The sequence below is a fragment of the Anabrus simplex genome, chromosome 3 (assembly GCF_040414725.1).
Source record: "Anabrus simplex isolate iqAnaSimp1 chromosome 3, ASM4041472v1, whole genome shotgun sequence".
In the NCBI taxonomy this organism is placed as follows: Eukaryota; Metazoa; Arthropoda; class Insecta; order Orthoptera; family Tettigoniidae; genus Anabrus; species Anabrus simplex.
The window spans coordinates 332,696,227-332,715,940 of NC_090267.1; the positions used below are offsets into that span (position 1 = coordinate 332,696,227).

At 38.7% G+C, this 19,714-nt stretch overlaps 1 protein-coding gene across 1 annotated transcript in view; it reads left to right on the plus strand.

The window, feature by feature from the left end:
* Positions 1–19,714, plus strand: part of LOC136866798 (germ cell nuclear acidic protein) — a 188,100-nt gene that overhangs the window by 128,523 nt on the left and 39,863 nt on the right. The window contains exon 9 of the mRNA XM_067143904.2: positions 12,874–13,002. Within this exon, the coding sequence (XP_067000005.2) occupies positions 12,874–13,002 (129 nt within the window). The remainder of the gene's footprint in view (positions 1–12,873; positions 13,003–19,714) is intronic.

A 19,714-nucleotide genomic window follows, 5' to 3' on the forward strand; every position in this document is an offset into this window, starting at 1 on the left:
TGATGCAATACTGCGTATAGTGTTAAGTTCTTTCTTTAGCTCTGTTTTAGACATAGGTACATTAAAAGCTCGATGTATTAGACTTATTATAGGTAGCTCTTTTATGGCTAGGAGGGTGTACGGAATCTTGCTTGATCGTCGTAGCTGTGTGTGTTGGTTTCCTGTAAATTTTATATTTAAAAGAAAATGGAAGTCTAGTAATGGTTAAATCTAAAAAATTTAGGGTTTTATTAGTTTCGGATTCTATTGTGAACTTGATATCTGTATCGATGTTATTGAGGTGCGTTAGGGTGTAAGGTGCGTCAGTAATACGTTGGTCCATGATTATAAAAGTATCGTCTAGAAAATTGGTAAATTGGTGGGATAATGTTCATTGAGCATAGCTTCTCTAAGTCCTTGACTTTCTTCATAGGCAGGGGAAGTCGTGTCTCGTAGGCCTGTTGGAGCATCTGCTTTTTCTTATATCTTTTCCTTCTCACTGGCAGCATTTCTGCAGTTATTGTCTCACTGTTCTCAGAAAATGTGTGGGTAATATAAAGCCACTTTTCTCCCTTCAAAAACTTGACCGGACGGGTGTCTTTAAAGGAAATTCGACCCTTATTAACTTTTTTTTTTTTTTTTTGCTAGGGGCTTTACATCGCACCGACACAGATAGGTCTTATGGCGACGATGGGATGGGAAAGGCCTAGGAGTGGGAAGGAAGCGGCTGTGGCCTTAATTAAGGTACAGCCCCAGCATTTGCCTGGTGTGAAAATGGGAAACCACGGAAAACCATCTTCAGGGCTGCCGATAGTGGGATTCGAACCTACTCCCGGATGCAAGCTCACAGCCGCGCGCCTCTACACGCACGGCCAACTCGCCTGATCTTATTAACCTTAATTTCAGTATCAGCAGATTTGCTCTTCCAGTCTTCAAACTCGTTATGGTTCAACATGTGACATACGTATGGTCGAGGATTAGTTCTGGAATTCCTGATTATTGTTGGCCATTCACTTGGAACCCAGATTGTTATTTTATGGCAAGCTGCTTCAATAGAGGCATGCATTGAATCCACCAGCATGTACGTGTGACCTGGAACAAGATACGTCAATTTGATCACCTGGAATGTTGCGCATTTCTGTAACACGTGACTGAGAGTGTATATCACCTGCTTATTCTGTCCCGGACAAGAATCACCATATAAATTTAAGGTAGTTATTTCATTTCTCTCATCAACGTCATGAATGTATTTATTAAGAATGGTGCAAACTTCGTAAGCACCTCGTTTTCCATCGCATTCTCACCGGACATACGAAAAGCCACTTCCAGTTGAACTTCCATAAAAATATAAATTGTATGCAGTGTACCTCCTGCTGTAATACAACAACATGCTGTCTCCCATTGGTGTACTGAGTACCTTCTGTAGGTCAAATGAAGTAGTGAGGATGCTGGAGTCTTGCATATGCACCTTGTATCTCTTCTACATGCTGCTTTTCTTTAAGATGGATATCCAACACTGATCTTTTTTCCACAGTTACGCTTTCCTGGCACATTTATCTTTCTTTTGACTGTGAAAGCCGATATTAAAGGAAGTATTGAATATCTTCTTGAACACTTGGATACTCACAGGATCAGTTGCCTGCTGCTTGAACTGTCTATAAACATTGTAAATATTTTTCATTTTAGCTGGAAGGCACTTTCGTACTGTACTCTTCCTGCAATAATGTGAATGTACCGCTGGCAACTGGATGATGAATTCCTTTACATCCTTTACACTGCTATTGTTGTCTGGCTTAGCAACAGTTAAATCTGTTGAATTTTTGACAGTGTATCTCAATTATCGCTAGCATCTTTAGAAAAAATTTAAACACACAAGCATGTGCTCTGCATTAAGTGGCAAAAGATAGTGTTTAGTTTGCGATTTCCTACTCTTGGTTTCTTCAGTTCTTCATCTCTTCACAGGTACTAACTTTACATTACTTAAAATAAAGTTTCTTTTAACTAATCCACATGAAAGGTTCCAATAGTCATTAAAAATTATCTCTCTATCCTCTTCTTTTAATTTGCTGCATTCGTTACTGCAACTTTTGCCGACACATGGATTACCTAACACACATTTTTTATTTACACTTTCTTGCCCCTGGTCGACAGATATTCCAGACCAAGCAGATGGTTCTTCTTCCACAATTGTTTCTTTGGGACTGATTTTTTTCTTTCTCTTCCCACTATGCTCTACAATTAGAGACTCACAGTTCGTGATTGAATGTGGTGCTCCATCTGAATCTTGGTCACTCACTTCAGGTAGTTCCAGAGCCATTGTCAGGTGTTCATCAATTGAACCACTGCAAGGTACGAATGATTCTTGTCTTTTGTCTTCCAGATGGGGACGATCATTTTGAGTTTCACTGCGTCCTCTTCCAGTAGCCAAATTATCAGCTTCTGGGAAAATCGCTCACACGAATCACCATTGTACCATTATTAGGGCACAACATCTCATCACCTCCTCACATAGGCACCATTTCACGCTCAAACACATAGCCGAAATTCTTAATTTCATTACAGTCACTACTCATATCGTGGTCCACCGAAATGCTTTGTAGTACAGAAGTAGTAATTCCAACGTCACTTTGGCTTTTCTCATGTTCACAGGTTGTTTCAGCATGCTCAGCTTCCTTGCGCTGATAAATTGAATCTCTCAATGCAAGCTTCACCAATCTTCTCCCTCTGAATAACGACATGCTGAAATGTTTGTGAAATAAAGAAATAACCTAAGTGAACACTCATCCTTGATTAGCCACAAAACACTTTTTATCCTTACGCTTTTACTTTCATTATGAGGCATTGTCATCTGGGTATTAAAATGATTTAGATTTGTATTATAATTATTAAGAAGCATGCACATACCTTAAATTATCGTTAAAAGTAATTATCACCACATATAGGTAATGTCGACAACTCGGGCCATTCCAGCTTCTCGCTCATCAACAATGCCGATAACGTGTCAAGCCTGAATGCATTAAAAACTGTACAGTGCAAAATGTTGAAAAACATTTTCTCGGCCACTTCACCATTTTTCGCAAATGGATACATTGCCAAATACTGGTCGGCTGCATCCACTCTGTGCATTAACTTATTATAATCAGTAATACTTACAGGTTTCATTTTTATTTTCTCAAACCTGTTCGGAACTTCAGCCATTTCTGCAGAATGTACTGTTAAAACCATGGTAAGTACTTTTTTTGTCCTTCCATGAACAAAGCAGTACTTCATTGTCCCTATCGAAAGTCATTTCCCTTGTTTTCAACTTCTGCTTTTCACTGAATTCCTTAGAAAGTCCCCTATTCGCCTTATTGTCCCACATACAGCTTTTCTTGTTCACGCGGTTCCTTGGCTAAGCCTACACTATTGTAAAATTTGTTCATGCACACTATATACCCCTGGCCAAGTTAGGGATCTAATAAGTGAAGTATAGTGTCTTGGATGTTCATGCCACTTGCATCACAGATCTTCAACTTACATACGTACCCTGCAGGGGATTCTCACACCATCCTTGCCAAAATCCCATACTTGGTTATTTTTTCTGGATTGTAAACTCGAAAATGCAAACGGCCCCTCCAAGCTAACATTCCTTCATCAAGGGGAATTTTCCGATCCGGAGTGTACACAACCGAAAACTGTTCGCGGAATCTTTTGAGAATTGGCCTAATTTTGTATAGTCTATCAGGATTCCCCTCATAATGACTGCTGTCACTAAAGTGCAAGAACGATATGTTTTCAAACTGGGTTTGTGCCATAGTTTTCAAAATAAAAGATGGTTACCTGAAGATGGTGTCCTCTGTCCAGGACATTTTCAGATCTGTTTTTTTAATTATTCCCATTACAAACATTAGTCGTACAAAAACATTTTTCATTTCATGTACATTGACCAGTTTCCGCGTGTGAAAAATAGAATATTTAGTGAATGGATATGGTGCTGCACTAATAACTTGTTCTGAGTAAAGGTTTGTCTGATGGCATATATATTCAAGGAAATCGTCATTTACAAATAAAGTGACGAAAGACATAATTTTGTTGCTATTTTCTATGTCAACATTTAATCCTACCCAGGCAGTGAAATTGATTGCGGGAAGGCAATAAGACGGATGCATGTTATTTGAATGTGCTGAATTTCACTTTGCCCAGAGTCTGGTATATCATCATTGGAATTGCTATCGCTACCACTGAAATCAGAGATGAGTTCATCACCAGAGTCATCGTTCAGTAGTATGTCTTCCATTTCCTCGCTTCGAATACTGCCTTTGTAACTAGTCATCTTATTAAAACACAATAACTCACTACACTACACACCCTCACAAAAATATTATGACTGGCTTAGGTCTGTGTTTACTCAAAGAAAAAAGAAAGAAAGAAAGCATTGGAATGTACCCTGTGTTCCAGAGGTCAGAAGTGACTGTTCTTTTATATGCCATCTATGGTTTTCAACATGAATGAAGTCTTTGTACGAATCAAGCACTAAATTTGATTAGATTTACATCGCACGGTCTTAAACGCCTTAACTCGGATACAGTCCAGCACATAGGCAGCTTTTAAGGCTTGCAACGGGCTCTTTCCGTACTAGCCCCATTCCCAGCCTACTCGCTGAAGCAGGAGTTCCACCTTTACGGATAAGGAGGCAGCAGTTACTCCTCACGTACGCTGCCAAAATTCGTGAAATGCCACTACATCCAAGCTATCAATGCATCTATCGTACCCAATACCACCAGCAGTGCCAAGACCAGCCGAATGCCACACGGCCGGTTGGGTTTCGGATTGATAGCTTGTGTCATGATTTGAATATTGATATCGGTGGTTGTCTTGAACGAACTCTTAGCGAGGTACCTCCGTGGTTGGTTCCACGACCAGATATACGTCTAGATCCGCTCCGTGGACCCAAGGTGAACATGGATTCCTCCGTTTATCGGAGGTATTTCCAGGACTTCGTTCAATCAATCAATACTGATCTGCATTTAGGGCAGTCGCCCAGGTGGCAGATTCCCTATCTGTTGTTTTCCTAGCCTTTTCCTAAATGATTTCAAAGAAATTGGAAATTTACCAATATCCGGCTGCGAGACTTATCTTCACGGATGGTTCTAAAATCGGAGATAATGTTGGTTGCTCTTTCGTCATTGATGATATGAGTACGAAGATCTTGCTCCCTAAAGTATGTAGCATGTATACTGCAGAGCTTTACGCCATCTTAGAGGCTCTGCAGTTTGCACTGCGTGACGAAAGAAGCCACTTTCTTATGTGTACCGATTCGTTAAGCTCTCTGCAGTCTATTGAAACCTGTTTCTCGCAATACCCACTGGTACAGCAGATACATGACCTTCTAGCCAGGTCAAGGAATGCTGGCACCCGAATCACTTTCGCGTGGCTTCCAAGCCACGTTGGGATTGCGGGAAACGAACTTGCGGATGAAGCTGTACTTTTACTTCCAAGACCAGTCAATGTACCTGTTAAGGATTTTTGTTCTCAGCTACGTCGAACCATCTTGGCGTCCTGGGAATCGGAGTGGCTAGATATCCAAACTCCCAACAAGCTGAGAGCAATTAAGAAGACAACTACTGTGTGGCAGTCCTCTTTCCGACCTTCACGGAGAGAGGCCATAGTACTGTGCAGGCTGAGGATAGGTCATTTACGATCCACACACTCTTATCTCCTGAAGAGGGAAGACCCCCCCAGTGTGTTCTTGTGGTGCCGACTTCACCGTGGCCCACTTCCTCACAGAGTGCGCCGATCTCTCTGGCCTAAGACAGAGCCTCGGCCTGCAGGAAACACTCAAATGCATACTAGCCGATGACGCGACCTCTGCTGATCTCGTCATCCGCTTTATGTGCGACAGTGGACTTATCAAGGGTATATAAATTACAAGTGTACTGTTACTCAGGGAACGTACGTTCCCTTTTGATACGTTAGTAATCCTTTCGGCCTAATTCTATAATTGTATTTTGTTTTATTTTGTACTGCGTTTCCAAATTCCTTTGTTGAATAAATAATTTTGTTTTATATTTTAAATTTCTTTTCCACTTATTTGTTCAGAGAGGATGATTACCTTGTTGTACTTCCTCTTAAAACAAAAATCACCACCACCACCGCCTTAAGGTGTCTACAGGAGTGAATTTATTAAAGGAAAGTCCTGTTTCACTTGCAGTGAAGATATATTCTGACTTGTAGCTAACTTTTAGAAGAGTTAGGCCCCCTCCATTCTGCACATTGCATTTTAAATTTGTCTAACCCCTCTTGAACTTGCTTGACAAGAGTCTAAAGTTAAAATTGCCAGCAAATATTCCAACTTGTTCTCTGTTAATATCACCTGACACTTGAGTGTTTCTGTGTCAGACATATTCTGTCATCACCACATCATACTTTCCTTGGGCTGGGTGGCTATGATTTTGTAACCTTTAAATCTATCTAGTAATTCCTGTAACTTACATATTTTTCTTCATCTAGTCACCTCCGTAGTATAGGCTTAGCCTCTGTAACGTCGGGCCATAAGTCCAAATAGGGTTTTAAGTATTTAATGTAAATTCCTAGGAGTGCAAGTGTTCGCCTCCTTACCATTTTGATTTTCGGCTAGTAACTTTAACCTTTCATTTTTACCAAAGGCCATGTAGAATGGGTACTTGTTACCCCTGTTAAATTCTATTTCATTCATTTCATGTTAAAGATATCAGACTGTTGAGTAGTTACAACAGTGAATACTGTTTGTTTTGTTAATTGTAAGGTGTGTCTTTGTTAGGCTGGGGAACGTGAACATTTTAGAGAATGGTATCATAAAGTGTAAATTTGTATAGCAGAGACACTATTCCTATTAATGTAAAAGTTGAATGGTGCCTTTGGGAGGCTGGAATGGTATAATGTTTGGAAAGTAGTCTCCTAGGTAATTTTGTGGAGCAAAGGTGCTCTTGTAAGGTAGCATATTGTGTTATTGAATGTAGCAGGCGTCGCTCTTGTCACATTGGCAAGGTAGGAGCTTCAAGCTTGTATTGTTAATTAATGTTGTCTGATTGTTCTAGGAATTTATAACATTATTTCTCGAGCTTACTGTTGTACCTGAGATTTTGTTATTCTCTTAGCTCTTTTTTTTTGTTAAAATTCAACCTCAAAAAAAAAGTTAAGAAAGGAAAGGAAATAAATTCATCTTTTGATTCTTGTATATCCACCCATTCATGCCTGCACCTTCTTTCACTTCTGTAAACCACAATATTCCTGTAACAATATTATTATTATTATTATTATTATTATTATTATTATTATTATTATTATGATTCATGCATCTTCATTCATCATCATCATCATCATTTCCCTTTATCCAGCTGTAGCTGGGTAGGGGCAAATATGGTTCCTCTCCACTTTCTTCGGTCTTTCCACCACTCCTCCTCCAACACTGTGTCCCAGTCCAGGTTTCTTTCTATAATGCTGTGTTGGATGGTATCCTTCCATCTCAATCGTGGTCGTCCACGGCCTCTCCTTCCTTGAATTTGCATTTCCATCACCTTTTTTGGCATTCTTTCGTCGCTCATTCGCTTTATGTGCCCACACCATCTTAGTCGGCTCTTCTCTATTCTATCATTCATTTTTTCCACTCCAATTTCTTCCCGGATTTTCTCATTCCTTATTTTGTCTCTTCTACTCTTCTGTATCATACTCCTCAAGAATTTCATTTCGGCTGCCTGTATTCGACTCTCATCCTTCTTTGTCATTGTCCAAGTTTCTGCTCCGTAAGTTATTATGGGTACGTAATACATCTTGTACATAGTATCCTTTGCCTCCGTTGGCACATCTTTGTCCCATAACATGTTTCTTACACTATGATAGAAACAACTTCCAGCTTGAATCCTTTTACTAATCTCAGCATCCAGTCGAGCATTCTCCATTAATTCACTCCCCAGGTATTTAAACGTTTCCACTACTTCCAGGGGCTTGTCTGCAAGTCTAATCTGACCTTTCCCTTCTTTCTCCCCTCTAGTCATAACAAGTTTTACTCTTTTCTACACTTATTTTCAATCCACATTCTTCAATCTTCCCATTCACCACATTCAACTGTTCTTGAACCTTCCTGTCGTCTTCTCCCCAAATCACAATATCATCTGCAAATAACATCATGTTCATTTCTCTTCCTCCATATGCTGCTTTTGCTGTTCTCATGATGTCTTCCATTACTATTGTAAACAGGATTGGTGATAGAACACTTCCCTGTCTCAGCCCACTAGTTATTTTGAACCATCTTGTCCTGCCAACTTGTGTTTGCACACAACTACAACATTCCTTATACAATGCCATGATCATTTTTATTAATCCCTGTCCAATTCCTTTTTGCACCAGACTGTCCCAAATCATGCGTCCTAGGGACACTGTCATATGCCTTTTCAATATCAATGAATGTCATCACCATATCATTCCCGTACTCCCAATGCTTTTCCATTAGTTGTCTCATAATGAAAATGGGCTCTATTGTTGACCTTCCACTTCTGAAACCCAACTGATTTTCCTGTATCTGATCTTCATTATAGAAGGTTATTCCTTTTAGTGTTCAGTCTAAAAGTTTCCGTGAATGTGCCTCCATAATCCTCTATTTAAAACTAGCTCTTTGGCCTCGTTTAGTTCCATACCTCTATTTAACATTAAAAACCAAGTCTGCCTGCCATGGCTTTTGTCTCTTTTTACTTCTCTTACCGTCTGTGGTCAAGTCTGTTTTTCTCCTAGGCAACCTATCCTCCTCTATTCACCTCGCATGACTCACCTGCTGAAAGCAATTTATGCACATGGCTTCATCTATGGTCTTTATTCTTAACTTAGCCTTTATATCTTTATTCCAATTATTCCAAGTAACTCCTGCCCATCTGGTGGCCATGATCATTAAGATGTCAGGTCTGTATAGTCTGACACTATGATTGCTGGTTCAGGTCTCAGTGGCAGAGAAAATTTTCAGCATCAGAATGTTGTCTGACAAGGTATGAGAGGCGGCGGTATACCTTTTACAATCGCTATATACTGTGCTAAAACCGGGATTCAGTTTCAACCTCTCCACAGTGTTCAGACGGAATGGGACATATGACACTCTTGATGGTGATTCGTCCATCAGATGAAGATGTTAATCTTTGAGCAGGCCCCTGGAAGTTATTCAATAGAAGTATGCTATGTGCCGACACTGGGTTTCACACTCTCCCTACCTCATTAACCTCATCGTCTTACACCCAGGCATGCAGGTTGCCAATGAGCATCAAATAAAGACCTGGATGAGGGGAGCCAAACATGTCCTCGGATACTCCCAGTGTTAAAAGCCATACAATATATAATTAAGTACCCACCTGTTTGTACTAGCAATCATTCTTGCTACTTTCATGTCTGTTTCTTCCAATTTATGAAAATTATATCCTGAGTCCACCCAGCTCTCTCTTCCATACAGCAAAGTCAGCATGAAAATAGAACACTGTAAAGATTTTGTCCTAGAACTCATTTATTTCCTACAAAATACATATAACATTAAATATTCAAATAATACATTACATTTAAGAACTGGGATGTAACTTAATTTTTGAGTTTTTGAATCATTCCAAGTTAATTTGATTTACAGAATCAGATATACATGCAAATTGTAGCTAGAGATATACATAGCAAATTTGTTTCAAAAATAAGAAATACTTCAATTTATCGAAATTCAAGTAATAAGAGTTTGGCTGCATACTGTGATTGTACTTCCTCCCGAAACAACAGTCATCACCACCACTGTATACTGTGAGGCTAGTAGCATTGATGTGATTTCTGTGCTCGTACTGAAAAATGTCTGTATGAAAACGGCAGCTTTCCTTGAGCTATCTATATGTGTCCATTAAATAATGTGTCTTTTGGGGCCTAATTTTGCTTCACCTCAGGAACTCTTTTATATTACACAAAACACTTCTAGCACTTTATTTTTACAAATTTTGTTGTTTTATTCATTCGTCTACAGGCTATTTGGATGCAGTGTCCTCCATGCTGCTCTCTCATATGTTTTTTTTTTTATTTCTACGTTGTCCGGCTCCATGGCTAAATGCTTAGCGTGCTGGCCTTTGGTCACAGGGGTCCCGGGTTCGATTCCTGGCAGGGTCGGGAATTTTAACCATAATTGGTTCATTCCCCTGGCAGGGGGACAGGGTGTATATGTCGTCTTCATCATCATTTGATCCTCATCACGATGTGCAGGTCGTCTACGGGCGTCAAATCAGAAGACCTACACCTGGTGAGCCGAAGCCCTCGGACACATCCCGGCACTCAAAGCCATATGCCATTTCATTTCCACGTAATTATTGATGCCTACATCTGATCTGCCCTCTTCATATCTTGACTTTACTCTGCCTCTTGTAACCCCAATAGTTCCCTCCAAAACTAACCAAAGTTGTCCTGGATGTCTCGTAGTGTCCTATCAGTCAGCTCTTCTTTAGATCAGATTTTATCAAATTGTTCTCTTTAACTTGACGTTGATGTGTGACTTGATATCATCTTCAGCATTCTTCTGTACCACCGCACCCCAAAAGCTTTTGTTATCTTTCTAAACCAGTATTGTCCAATTTTATTTCATATTATGCCTTGTTTCACACAAATATCTTTAGAATTGTCCTAAATAAACATACTTATATACTGGGAAGAAAATTTATCTTGTTAGAAAGCTTTCATTGGTTGGGCTAATGTGGGTGTGTGTTCCTGTAAGTTATGTGTGAATTTATATGTGATTGCCTTGTAACTATTATTGTGGTACACTACTTGTAATGGATTATTTTGTAAATTTTGGGTAAATTTTGAAGTGTCTGCATTGTCGTTATGTTACGCTGCATGTAATGGAATATATTGTTTTCTGCAAATTTCTTATAAATTTATTTTAGATTACTTTTAATTATTATGTTACACTACTTGCATTAAATTTTTAATTGTCAAGTGGTGGGTTTTTCCCTTCACTTTTATTTTTCCTGCATCATAGTGAAATTTCCTTTTTCAGTATAATTTCATGTAATATTTGGTTTTCGTAGAATTCTTTGTTGTATTGTTGTTCATCATCCTCCTTTCCCCTTATCCCGCTCTTGCCTTATCCTCCTCCTCCCCTATCCCTCTCCTTCCATCATTTTTTTCCCAGTCCAGGTTTCTTCTTCTTGCACTCCTCTTTACTGAATCGATCCACCTTGTTCTACGTCTCCCTCTCACACTCTTTTCCTCAAACTTCATCACCATCTGTTTTGGTATTAGTTTCTTATACACCTTCTTTACATGTTCACACCATCTTAGTTTATTCCTATCAATTCTCTCATTTAAGATTTCTATTCACCTTTCTTTCTAACATCTTCATTTCTCACTGTCTTTCCTTGTCTTTCCTCAGATACTTCTTAGGTATCTCATTTTGCTGACTTGAATTCTACTCTCATCTCTACTTGTCGTTGTCCAGGTCTCAGCTGTATAAGCCAATATGGATGCATAATAAGCTCACCAGACAAAAAAATTATTCACCCTAGTGCGCACACACGGATGTATCGCTAAGCCTGGCTTAGCAAACGAGTCCTGTGATCAACCGCATGCACACTACCTCTACGTGAGTATAAGGCAGTAGCGATCAGTGAGACATTGATGTTTCAAGCGGACAGTGTACATGCGTAGATGTAGTGGTGAAAAGGTTCAATCGTGTTTGGCCATGCCCATGGCCATATGGTGATGAAGTTGCTGGAATGCTTGGTGTTTCGTAGCAGACTGTTCAACGTGTTTACAAGCAGTGGTGTACTACACGTGGCCATGAAACACGATGTCAGAATTGTGGTCGTAAAAAATATTCTGACTGAGAGGGACCGGAGACGCGTTCACGGCTTGTGAATCAAAATCGCTTCCAAAACCGGACAGGAATTGCTGCAATCAGTGAATGAAGGTCAATCCCAGCCTGTTAGCAAGAGAACATTGCGACGGGAACTGCATGCATTGAACATTTGGAGTCGGTCTCCTCGCAAGAGGCCATTGCTCACACAGGCACATAAAGCTGCGCATCTTCAATTGGCTAGAAATCATCAAACGTGGACAGCAGCTGACTGGCGGAACGTAGTGTGCTCTGATGAATCACATTATTGCCTGTATTCCAGTAACGCCCGTCATCAAGTGCACCTAAGACCAAATGAAGTATTTCATCCTGTCTTTCAGTCAACATCTGCATGATGAGAACCCAAATTTTCAAGATGACAACATCAAAGTTCATCGGGCTGGACATATGTGACTGTTTTTATGAACACTCCCCCACCCTATTACATCTCAGTTGGCCTGCAAAATCACTAACTTGAATCCCATTGTGGGACATATTGGATCAGCAGGTAAAATGCTGATATCAGCATCCCTGCAATTTGGTGGAATTACGCTATCAAATCCTCAACGAGTGGCCTAACCTGGATGGGGCATACCTGCACAACCTTGTGGACTCCCTTCCTAACCAAATCCAGCCAGTTATAAAGTCCAGAGGTATTAAATGATGCTTGTAATTCTTTCTCCAGGTGGTGACTACTTTTTTTGTCTGGTGAGCTTACATTTTGTACTCTTGTATTTTTGTTGTTATGTAATTTTTAAATTTTACTTCATTGTCATTGCCACCAGGTTATCTCCCAAATGCAATGTATTTGTTAATACCTTAATTTTAAAAAATTGGAAAGTACTTCCTTTTCATACATATCCTTTTCAAAACTGAATTAAACTGTATTAATATTTCTTGATGAACTCTGCTTGTTCTTTCAAGAAATTCTTCAGCTACTTAATTTCTTTACTACTTATGTTACCTGACAATGATATTGAAGTATAGTATTGCAGTAACTGACTTTCTGTTTGAAAAACTAAAGTTCATTGCTTCAATTTCAGTTTCCACCTGACATGAAAATCCAGTGGAATGTACGGATGAGGAGTACTGCTGGCTTCTGTTACAATCGCCGTATTTTTAGTCCAACGAAGGGAAAGCTGAGGACATCAAGAATAGAGTTATCTACAAAGGTTTGTAGTGTGTAAAATATGTACAGAAGACCTAATCAAGTCACATTAGAAATATTGTAACATGAATGGACAGTGCTTATGACAGAGTGGGATAGCGTCTAGTTACTTCTTGAAATGCATTCAAACAAAGCATCCCACTGCAGTTTGATGTCAGCAGTACTTTTTTTAAAAACATTATATATACAGATTCTCCCATTATAAATTAAGACCGCCCAAGCAGCGTTTTTACTCTCCGATACATGAACTGCAGTGTTGGAGGCGTAAGCATACTTCTTGACCTTGCAAGCAGCGTGTACTTGTTTGACCTCGCAAGCATCAGTCACCAGTCTGAATCTCACTGTTAACATCGTGAGACAAGTAATCATTGCAATACCATATTTTCGTATGTAAAAGTTATTTTGAGTGCAATTCGGCTCGACGGGTACACAATTCATTTGTTCAGCAATTTCCTGGTGAAGTGCCAACTTCTCGAGAACAGATTCACATAATTATAAATAAATTTGAAACTACTGGCTCAGTGCTTAATAAAAAAACATGAGCGAACACAAACCGTTTTAACAGAGGAAAAGCTAGATGACATTGGTGCAAATCTTGAACGGTCGCCGAATAAATCACTCACAAAATTAGCACAAGAAGTAGGGGTTTCGGTTTCTTCTGCACACAGAGATACAAAGCTGTTATACATCAAACCGTACAGGTTTACACAGGCCCATTGTTTAAAACCTGCTGATCTAGCCACAAGAGTGGTATTTTGCATCATTGAATGATCGTTTATTCGACCCATGGCTTGTGTTCTTTTCGGTTGAGGTCTGGTTTTATCTTAATGGTCATGTGAACAGTCATAACTCTCTCTGTTGGTGTGCAGAAAATCCTAATGGTGTTTATGAAGTCCCTCATTATGATGGGAAGATTGGTGTTTGGTGCGCTGTTACTTGAAGACGAATAATTGGGCTGTGTGTGGTGTTTTTTTTTGTACTCTGTGTGGTCTATTTCCCCCTCATTCTCCAGATCTAACAGTGTGTGTGTTTTTTACTTGTGGGGTAAACTGGAAGAAAACATGTATCAAACAAATCCTCACACATTAAAGGAACTGAAAGAAAACATTTCGAATGAATGAAATCAGAAATATTACCGTGGCAGAACTCGCTCGCGTCAGCCAGAATGTGGTTATCAGATACAATGCCTGTATAACTCAGGAAGAAGTAAGTATAAATAACCACCTAATCGATACTTTATTAATGCCTCAGGCAAAATTGAATAAAATTAAAACTTACATGACATGTTTCGACCACTTAGTGGTATCGATTAGGTGGTTATTTATACTTACTTCTTGATTAAACATCGATACGGTCATGAAATGGACAACTTGTAATAACTCAGGAAGGACGATACTTCCATTATCTTTTGTAAGAGAAGATTTCATATAAGATTGTGTACATGCTTAAGGCACGGCTGCGCGCGACATAAGTTTGGCTGAGGCAGCTGGCATAGCACAGAGTACAAACCCTGTGCATTAATAAGTCTTAGTTTATAAGGGAGACCCTAAATTTGAGTAAATAAATTTATAAACTACCTGAAAGAGAAAACATATGGTAACAGTATATTACACCTACAAAAGAAACGACTTAATTAAAATAAATGACATGTTTCGTTCTTGAAAGAATATCATCAAATTTATCAACTCAGATGTTCTTTCACTGGCGACTTGACACAGTACCTTATTACCAGCTCCTTGTTCGTCTGTGCTAATCCTTATCCCCACTCAGCTTTCCTCTGGCGACAGTTGTCTGGGAAGATCAAGTTTCTGTGAAAAACCCATCCTCTGTTCTGCTCTTCATTCAGGGATGCCCATTATATGATTGTTGTAAAAATTACAGACTATGTAGAAAAATAGGTCAAAGATGTAAGTTAATCTGTGATTTGATTGGTTTTGGTACTTATTATACATTTTGGGGAGAAAATTATTGTGCGTTACTTTCCGATCTGCCACCTTCAGCAGCATGCAGAGTGTGCCAGTTACAAAGCGAAAGCAGCCATGAAAAGTAACATTAGACAGACTGTGTTCACACAAACTATATATCCCACAACCCATTGTGGTTTCTATGCTTATATGTGTAGAGCTCTAGTTGCAGCAGTTATCCCCTGGAGTGCTGTGCATAATCCAGTTTTTAGAGATTTGTTTTACAGAAATACACAAAGCAGTATATACCATCATCTACATTAAAGAAAACCTACTTATATATTTTTGTTAGTGAGGTCATTTTGTCAGTCAGGGAGGATTTTGGGGAGTCCTGCATATGTGGTGTGTGGACAAACCACCTAATCTGTAGGCAGTACAATCAGGCATCTACGGCTCACCTTCTGTGCTCTAAGCAGGTGGAGAAAGTCCATAGTCAAAAGATGGCGTACTTCAACAAGGGGTTGCAATTGTTGTATCCTGGGAGTGTTGATGATTCTAAAGTCCTTCTCCATGTCTCCGATACTGCTTCCTACATGATTGTTACTGCACCTTTCCTCAAAACTTTCTACCCTTCTTTAATTCATGGTACTTGCATGGTCCATGCCTTGCATAGATTCTCAGAAACAGTTAGGGCCGAGTTTCCTGCAGTGAATACTCTCATTTCAACAATGAAGGAAGTGTTCTGTAAGGCTCCATCAATAATAGCCATCTTTCGAGGGAAACTCCCCTCTATTCCCCTTTTACCACAGCTAGTCATCACCCGTTAGGGTTCCTGGATGAAAGCTGCCCTGTATTATGGAGAACATCCTGAGGAAATCGTAGCTGTGTTTGACAATGTGCCTCTATTGTACAACCCTGAATGTGTGTCGTCTGTCAAAGAGCTGTTAAAGGATTATTCCAGTGTTCAGAGATACATTGCGTATATTCAGGCAAATGTTCCGTTTCTTCCAGTTACGAAAATGGAGGGAAAAGGAAACTGTCTCAAACAGCAATTTTCTGTAATTGAGGAAACTGATAATACACAGAGTGCTAGAGACAATGTAGGGAATAAAATAAGAGACAAGTGGGCTAGTGTACTGCAGAAGAATCCAGGTTATTCAGTGCTTAAAAGGGTACATCAGGTACTAGATGGGGAAAAGGGTAGGCTTTCCTAGTGAAATTGAACTGAAAAATGTAGATAAATTTTCCTATGCCCCTCCAACATCTGAGTGTGGAGCACTCTTTTTCTACTTTCAAAATGATGATTTAAACCAAACTGCGAATGAAAATGCTATAGGAATGTTCATCACAAATAAATGAACACATTCCACATTTACACCATTATGGGATGCCTACAGTGCTGTAATTGTGTTTAGTGATTAAGGTTTCAGTTCAGTACTGATTGATTTTTCATTTAATACATAACCATTTTTGATGAATGGCTTTTTAATTCTGTTTTGATTTTGCAGTTATTTCTCTTAAGAATATGTGTACCACATTTCTTAAAGTAAAAAAAAAAAAAAAGGATCACATTACAGTTTTAAGTATAATCTTTTAAAGACTATTTTCTGTCCATCTACACATTTTTAAAGCATACTTTAAGGTCCTGTTTTTTTTTTTTTTTATCTTTTAAAATCCTATTTGTTTTCAAACTAATTTTTTTAGAGTGTAAAATCCCAGGTCTACAGATAAGACAGCAGAACATCTCTGGACATCAAGTACAAATGGGTCTGTCACAAGAGAATTACTTTTTCCCAACATACAGTATATAGCCAACTCCACTGCAAAACATGTGTGCCCAAATTCATTCTCCCTGAGTTTCTCTCTGGCCATGGAAAGTTTAAGTGTTGCGTGGAACGCTTTAACATTAACATTGCATTACATAAAATCAGCTTAATGGTCCGTATCGCACTTACGCAGATTCAATAAATTGCGTTAAGCAATTTAGTGTATCGACAAGGTGGGAAATAAAAAATACTTAATTGTGAATTAACATTGCACGCGATTATTTATGCTTTTGTGGATCTTCTCAAACAGTGGACCATTTACCGTTCGACTGTGCCATGTTTGGAAGGACAAGATTCAATCTTGAGTGTCACCTAAACAATTGTAATGTGGAACTTTCAAAGCCATTATACCATCTGCTTAGGAAATCCTGCTGCTGCAAACAGTTCTTTAAGTTTATTCACCACATATTCAAGAATTTAGATTCCTAATTTTGTGTCAAGGACCAATAATTAACTGATCAAATCTATAACCCTAATATACTCGTGTACAATATGGTTCGATCTCTTAGGATATTCAATATTTTTTTAAAATTTTTTAAAACAAGTCCTTCAGCATTCATATTTGTATGGCTACTTCATTTGTTTCCATAGTTTTTCCCATTTTCATATTTTTTAACTGTCCATTCCACCTCTGTCATTGTAATGTCTGATTCCTTCTCTGCTACCTTTTCTATTCCTGCTGTCTGGATACCTTCTTCACATCTCTGGTTTCTCACATTCATCAGTTGACTGAAATATTCTTTCCATCTGTTCATTATCTCCTCTGGTTTAGTCATTATACTCCTTTGTTCTTCACGAATCCTATGTTCACTATTTTATTCCTACAGTTTCTTATAGTTCCAATTTTTTTTTTATTCTCCCACCCCCCAACAGTTCAAATTTTCCTTTACTTCCTGGGTGAATGTTTCCCAACTTTTCTTTGGCTACTACTTTTTTGCAAACTCATTTTACTTCCATGTATCTGGCTCTATTCTCTTCAGTCTTTTGTGTTTTCCATTTCTTCCAAGTTTTCTACTTTTCCTTTACTTTATCTTTCATACTATCATTCCACCATGTTGTCTCTCTCTCTCTCTCTCTGTTACCTTTCTTGATGTTCTGCCACAGGTTTTCTCTGTACGCCTTACAAGAGCACTCTTAAGATTATTCTATTCCTGATAAACCTGACTAAAATATCTGTCCTTGATATCAGTGTTTGTAATTCTTTTCTGAACCTCTTTTTCCTTCAATCTCCAAACCCTAATCTTCCTTTCTCTTTTTTTTTTTCTTGTAGTTTTGTAACCTTGCCTACTTTCAGCTTTGCTATCACTGCTCTGTGGTCACCCCAAAAGGCTTTCTCGGGCATAGCTGTAACATCTATAAGGTCTTTCCGATGTTCTTTTCTTACTAATATGTAGTCAATTAACGTTTTCATTCTTCTGTCTCTCCATCCATATCTAGTAATCTTCTGACTATTTTTCTTCCTGAACCATGTATGTACTATTATTAGTTGGTTCCTCTGGCAAAAGTCCATTAACATATCCCCTTTTTTAAATTCTTGTTGCCATATCCATATGGGCTCAGAATCTCTTCTCTTCCCAGTGTGTGTGTGTGTGTCTCTCTCTCTCTCTCTCTCTCTCTCTCTCTCTCTCTCTCTCTCTCTCTCTCTCTCTCATGTGTGTTCAGACCTCCCATTTATTACTTCCGTGTCTTCTATATATTTCTCCACTTCTTCAAGGAATTGTTCTGTATTCTCTTCTTTATTTCCAGTTTCAATATATATTCAATCTTCTCCTTCATTTCCCGTTTCCATCTTCTGTGTTGGGTTGTGAATTAAGGACCTCCACAGTTTTCTATCTCTCCACCTCTCCTTTCCTTCAAAATTTCTTTTACTCTTCTCTTCTCTATACTCTCCGTCACCGTATTCCATCCATCTCTTTAGTAGCCTTCCCCGTTGTCTTCCTCCTGTTATTTTCTCCATAGATACTCGCTTTGGGACTCAATTCTCTTCCATTCTCATGTGTCCATACTTTATCAGCTTGCTGGTCTCTGTCTTGTCTTACAGTTTAGGGAATCCAATTCTCTCTCTGATTTCTATTTCTGATTTTATCCCTTTGTGTCTTCCCAATTATTCCTCTAAGAAATTTCATCCTGTGCTTGGATTCTGCTTTCATCATGTTTTGTTGTTGTCTATGTGCCTGCCATGTTTGTCAAAATTTGTGTGTAATGCATGGAGTACAGAATTTTCTTGCATTTCTTTGGGACGTCCTGGTTCCACACTATACCTCTCAAACATTGGTAAAACTCATTGGCTTGTCGGATTCTCTTTCCAATTTTTTCATTTATTTTCCCATCTTCTACAAGTATACTCCCCAAATATTTGAAGCTGTCTGTCTGTATGTACACAAATCACGAGAAAACGGCTGAAGAGAATTGAATGTAAATCATTATGTGAAATCGGGGGATGAGCCACTACAATCTAGGCTATAAATCACTTTACTCACGCTGAGTGAAATGGTAGTTTAGGGGAAGGCCTAAAATTTAATTCTGTAATATTTATATTATTAGTGGTCCTATCAATAAATACTACATAATTAAAGTTATATAGAATTAAATTTCCGATCATTTATGTCATTCATTGTTACCGTTCCGGCTTTGATAACACAAATATTCATGAATTTGTATTTTTGTTGCCAAGTCCAAATCGACGCCAAGCCACGAGAAAATGGGTTAACAGAATTTAATGAAAGTCGGTATATAGAGTCGGGCAATAAGAAACTACAATCTAAGTTATAAACAATTGTATTCGCCCGGTATGAAATTGTAGTTTAGGGGAAGGCGCATAAAATTTAATTTTTAAATACCTATGTTATTGGTCCTATCGAAAACTACTACATAACAAAAGTTATAGAGAATACAATTTCCGACCATTTATGTTTTATTCAATTTTACCGTACCGACTATGATAAGAGTGGTATTTCAGAGTCGGAAGAAAATTAAATGTGAAGGT